We start from the raw sequence: 5,966 nt of genomic DNA, 5'->3' as shown, positions 1-5,966 counted from the left end.
GTTCGGTTTTTTCAGTTTTTTTTTTTGATTTTTTTGATTTAATCAGTTTTTCAGTTTTTTTCCTTACCCCTGTAATAATACATTTAAACGTAAGGTTAAATAAATATTCATAGTGGCCGGCTAATATTGTTGGGGAACTCTGGAGATAACAAAGACAGAACCCCAAAAAGATTAAAGAAAAAATAATAAAGAGGAGGAAACATCAATATTACAATCTATGGGTGAGACACTCATTCATGCCTTTTTCACTCCCATCAATGGATCAAGATAGTATTCCGACAGGCAGCAAGATTATGCGAAAATCTATCTATACTTACCTTCAAAACTATCACTACTTCACCTTAACGTCAGCCCTCCTTGCCTTCCCTTTCTCGGCCTCAACTCTCCTCGCACATCTGCTTCTTGTTTCCCCCTCGTCGTCTCTCCTTCCAATCATATACAACAGGTTGAACAGTCTGTTCCACGCTGCAGGATTCCCTCACTCCTCGGAGTTGATCGCCCTTGTCAGTCTCAAGCTCTCTCAAACAATCTCCTTTTTCATTCTCACGCTTCCCCTGAACTCTACTCTGTTCCTCATCGCAAAAGCATCTGTTATTCAAGTCGTCAATCGCCACAAACCACCTTCTTTCTATTGTATTTTCTCCATTTTCAACCCTCTCCTCCTCACCTATGCAAGCAATTCATTATTGATCCTCTCAGCCAATGCAACAGCTTTTTGTCTCCTGTCCATTGCTTTCAATCTTTTTCATGATGATATTGGATTTGGCTCTCTCTTCCTCTCAGCTGCTGGAGCTGTTGTTTACTCCATCATCCTTGCAAATGTGATCATAATATGCAACTTGGCGTTGGTCATATCAGGAATGGAAAGATTCGGCGGATATCTGGCCATCCTAAAAGCTTGTGTTATGATTAGGGGAAGGGCTTCAACGGCGCTATCACCTACACTTGCTGTCAATATAGCCTTGGCAGGAGTTGAAGCATTATTCCAATACCGAATTGTGAGAGCTCTTTGCTGATAATTTCAGAGGGGATGCTTATCGTCTACTTGTATTCAATTCTTGTTGTCCTGGACACCATTATCAGTTGCATCTTCTTCAAAAGCTGCAAGGCGACCTACTCGTTCATTGATCAACAAGGTAAATACGCTTACAGGATTGTTATTGAAGGGGAAGAAGATGCAGATTTAATGAGCTTAAAGGCCTAGCAACAACTTCCATCGTTATATATATATATATCCATCTCCTGCACAAGGATTTGTTTCAGAGAAACCATTATTAAAAAAAGAAAGATATCACCTGAAGCCATTACAAAAACACAAAGATATCATGAAAATATACAAGCAAGTGTGCATGTATTCAATAGCTTTCTTCAGTAATTCACAGATTTGAGTTCCAATAACTTCAGTTTATTTAATTATTTTTTATATAAGAGAGAAGGACTCCTCTCGTTATATAGCTTAAGGCCCAACATACGTCCCCATTGAATAAAAAAAAATATATATCATAAAAATCAAAATGATACAATTTGTTATTTAGGCATCGACACTACCCCTTTAGCACTTGGCATGTCGTTCGGAGAGAGAAGATAAGTGTTAAACTATGGTTGGAGTTGACCGAAAGGGGGCTGCCTGCTATGGTATAGAGGTGGTGATTTCATCCCATCACTATCCTACATCATGCAATTCGTTTGGATTGGATTTTTACCCTCTTTGACCAAGCTCAAAGCGAATCAGGTCTGAGGGTGGGTGAATGGTTCACTCACTACATCACCAAACCTGATATTTTACTTTTTTTTTAATTTTTTTTAATATATATAAATTATCATAAACCTTATGGTGACCCTTAGAAACAACCTTCGAGGATATACTTAGATTAGTGGCTCTTGTTGCGTCATGAATCAGATTATTTTTTAAATATAAATACCTAAACATTGCTAATGTTTTTTTAACAAAAATAATTATTTGCGACTCAAAATATAATGCATATTGGATGACACGTTTTAAAATATAAATATGCTAATAGTTGGATAATATTTTTTTTTAATATTGAAATGATGACATATTGGATTGGAATAACCTCATGAAAAGTAAATAAAAAAATTACAGAGTCTAATTTTCAACCAACCCAACATTAAAGGATGAATTAGAAAAAAACCAATTAAAAACCAAAAAACAACTTAAGTCAACTCAGATTAGCCTCTTAAACCTGTGATCTGGATCATGAGATCGAGATATGATATGATCCAAGCAAAGTCAGATTTAGATTTTGACATAAAATCTTTTACTGTCTAGTTTTACGTTATCGAGCATAACTTTCAATTCGACTATTAAATTAGACTGGAATTTTTATAGGAGTTTCTAGACATGCTATTATACATTTGGTTAAGATTTAAGGTAAATGAATGTTTGGAAATGGATTATTTCAGAGGATCTAAGTTATTAGATGAATCGTGTCAAATATGTATGTTTGGACCTTCATTTACTGTTTAGGCTATATTTGGAGCTACATAAGCAATTATTCTAAGATTTCAATTGAGTTGGAAAGTAGACATTCTTACATTTTCGGTGATATATGTTAAGTCTTCTAATTCATACGGATAAAAGAAAACGACGTATTTGAAGTCAAGACTAGATCTACCAGGAATGTGCAAAAATTAAAGAAACATTGTTTCCTTATGTATTATGAATTCCAGTCAATACAAGTATTCCTTAATGTTCTTGAAAGCATGTGTGGCAGCTATTGTCTTACCCTCTCCACAAGAATTTCATGTCAAATAAGGAGACATTTATGACAACAACTAATATTCATAGTTTGCAAAGGCTTCATATCCATTATGGAATGTATGTTGTGGTAAGGAGGCTTGGAATTCTTTTGTTGTTTTGTTTTTTATTTTACAAGATTTTCTTATTCAAAATGAAGATTATGAGAGGGTATTTAAAGAAGATATTTTAGCCACATCCCTTCCTGATTTTTTAAGAATATACTTTCAGCTAAACAATGGAGGAAACTTCAGCAATTAATACAACATCTTTCAAGTAAGGAAAGAGGATTAATGGATGGCACAAAGGGACACTCTTTCATCTACAAGTTTAAGATTCGACTACAAAGGATCCAATGCAAGGAGATACGATTTTGAGGTTATTTTGATAACTTGTATTAATCTGAATATTTTTTAATGTTTATTTATTTTTTAATTGATATTTGGGATAATTATATTTTAGTTTTTTAACTTTTATTTCTGTTGGGTTTGTTTTGGCCTAAAATCAATGTTTAGACTTGTTTTAGACATTATGCTTGTGTTTCGCTGAGTTTTAATTAAAACCTATTGGTTTGCACCCTAATGCATGACCATTAGGGTTGTTATAACCTAATTTTGGTCCATTGGTTTTTAATTTAATTTTTACAGGGTTTAAAATGTAAAATTAAAATATCAGAGATTTATTTTGATGAAAAGTGTGATTTGTCAACTTGCGTGAAAATTAAGAACTACAATGTGCTTTTGTCATTCGATCTTTATCTTCAAGATAATCCTTATCTTCAAGATAATGATAGTTATCCGCTTTTAAATTTGATTCTTAATAAATTCAAACTTCAAAGAAGAGAATGAGTTTGATTGAAACTTGGTTTCTCACACGCGAAGAGACTCTAGCACTATAAATACATATCTCAGGATATGAAAGAGAAGGATTAGAGGAAGAAACCCTAAAAGAAGAGACCCCAAGAGAAGGCCATTACCAGAAACCCTAAAAGAGAGAAACATAAAAAAGGGGGGGCGGCGAACCCTATACTAGCCGCCGCCCCCCTCAATCCTTTTTTTTTAGCCCAGTCTCCCTCGACTTCGCCTCCAGCAGCCGCACACCTAGGTAAGTTTCCTTACTTCCTTTCTAAAATAATTAACTGGTTATTGTTGCATGCATGCGTGAACCTTTCACGTATGGCTGGGCTAGATCAAGCCCAAAAAAAAAAGAGTGGGCCGGGTCTGGGCTTTAGGCCTAGCCGACCCAAATTGTGTTTCGTAAGGGTGTGCTTGGCAAAACCCACCCTTATGCCTTAGCCATAATTTTTATGCCCATTCTAATTTGATATTTGACCAAACAAACCCCTTTTTGATAACAGAAAATTCCAAAAATATTTAGGGCCTTCGTTGATTTATTTGTGGGCCCTTCGCACTTTGTTTTATTTTTTTTCTTTGTGTTTGTATTTTTTGTAGATGTGTTCAATCTGTAGACTATTACTGTTAAATACAAATATGTCGTGCAATGTTTTTTTTACTTCCATCTAAAAAGGGCAAATAATAATAAAGGATAAACAAGAAAAAATGACATAGAAAATTTCTTCTTCAAATTCTTTTTTTGTGAAAATATTCACTGACGTCAGAGTCAGGAGTATCGTATTTTTTGGATTTGTGCGATATTTAGCAACGCCAGAGTTGGAAATATTCATAGGAATTGTTCACTGACGCCAAAGTCAGGAATATGAAAGGAAGAATAAAAAAAGGGAAAAAGGAGAACAAATTCTTAGCAATTTTAGACAAAACCAGCAATGCAGCCTGCCTTAGGTAGGACGCTTAAGGGGTGATAGCATCTTCCCTTTTGCGTAACCAGTCTTGTACCATAGAATCTCTGTTGACCAGTTAGGGTTTCTAGTGACTATAATACTAGGTGGCGACTCCTTAAACAAGATATTTTCCCAAAAAAGAACAAGATGTCAGATATTTGTTCCTTTTCCAATCGAGAGATTATTTTTAATTGGTTGTCGCGATGTCCGGGTGTGACAAAGGTTATTATCTTAAGACTATATTATGTTTTGTTTTGCTGAAAATTTAGGAGCAGCCTTTAGACATTAATGAAATTCAGTTTTGCTTGAGTAAACTTTTCTTCTTTGTTGGAACAAAGAGTAAATTCAATTTATCTAGGTATAATTGATCTGTGGCGTCATTCGCAATCATTCAATACATTTGGTTCTTAATTATAGGTTAACTCTGGATCAAGGTTCAACCAAAACTAATTATTTGATTTTCTTAGGGATGTTATCATCTTCGTTACGGGTTGTGTAATCACGAGGTTCGCATCAAGATAACTTCATAAAAAGCAAATATAAAAAACTATGAATCTTCATTTCAAACAAATTTAATGTTGAAGGTTGAAATAAAAAAAAAACTAAACTAAATTCATTAGACCAGGATAACTTCATTTAAAGCAAATTAAAAAAAAAGCTTAATTTCCATACAACCTAATAATATAGGATGAAATTGAAAAATAAAAATAAGATTGAGTTATTGGAGGGTGAAATTAAAAAACAAATGAATTAAAAAGTGAAAAACATTGAGTCAATTAGGGTTAACTTGCCAAATCAATGACCTAGGTCTTCAGATTAGGATTACACCCCCCCCCCATAGAGAAAAAAAAATAAAACTCAATTTCTAACCAATCTAATAGTGAAGGATGAAATCGAAAAATAAATCAATTTGAAAAAGCAAGAGAAAAAATACAACTCAAATCAACTCGTAATCTCTGTCATGAGATCAAAAAAAATTCATAGAAAACAAATAAAAAAAAATATGAAGCTCCACTTTTAATAAATCTAATGTTGAAGGTAGAAATCAAGATAAAAAAAAAAAACATGGCATATAAGCTAAAATCTAATATTAAAGAATTAAAATTAAAAACATTATGTTGTTGATTGATAAAATTTAAAAACTAAAACTAAAAAAAACAAATATAAAATGTTATTATAATAAAATGTTAACCATTGTGGCATTGTACGAAATTTTCAATTGAAGATGACAATAAATGGCACAGACGATATTGCAACCATCCAAGATGATTGATATTATTATAGTTATACAAAGTCATTACGTGGATTTAGAAGATTCATTAATGAGCATTTTAGAAGATTTATTTGAACAAAGTTTTTTTTTTTTTTTATAGTCTTTGTAAAATGATTTAAAGTCATATTAATTCTTGA

The 5,966-nt window shown here is 33.1% G+C and overlaps 1 protein-coding gene across 1 annotated transcript; it reads left to right on the top strand.

The window, feature by feature from the left end:
• Positions 1-257: 257 nt before the first annotated feature.
• On the top strand, positions 258-1,016 carry LOC7487136 (uncharacterized). Its single transcript, XM_024582775.1, has one exon. The coding sequence runs from the start codon at positions 258-260 to the stop codon at positions 1,014-1,016; it is 759 nt and encodes a 252-aa protein (XP_024438543.1).
• The last annotated feature ends 4,950 nt before the right edge of the window (positions 1,017-5,966 follow it).

The sequence above is a fragment of the Populus trichocarpa genome, chromosome 12, assembly GCF_000002775.5.
Source record: "Populus trichocarpa isolate Nisqually-1 chromosome 12, P.trichocarpa_v4.1, whole genome shotgun sequence".
In the NCBI taxonomy this organism is placed as follows: domain Eukaryota; kingdom Viridiplantae; phylum Streptophyta; class Magnoliopsida; order Malpighiales; family Salicaceae; genus Populus; species Populus trichocarpa.
The sequence above is the reverse complement of the archived record's forward strand: the minus strand, read 5'-3'. Positions and strand labels throughout refer to the sequence as shown.

Coding starts and splice junctions, on each gene's coding strand:
- LOC7487136 (XM_024582775.1), top strand. CDS start 258: ATGGATCAAGATAGTATTCCGACAGGCAGCAAGATTATGCGAAAATCT.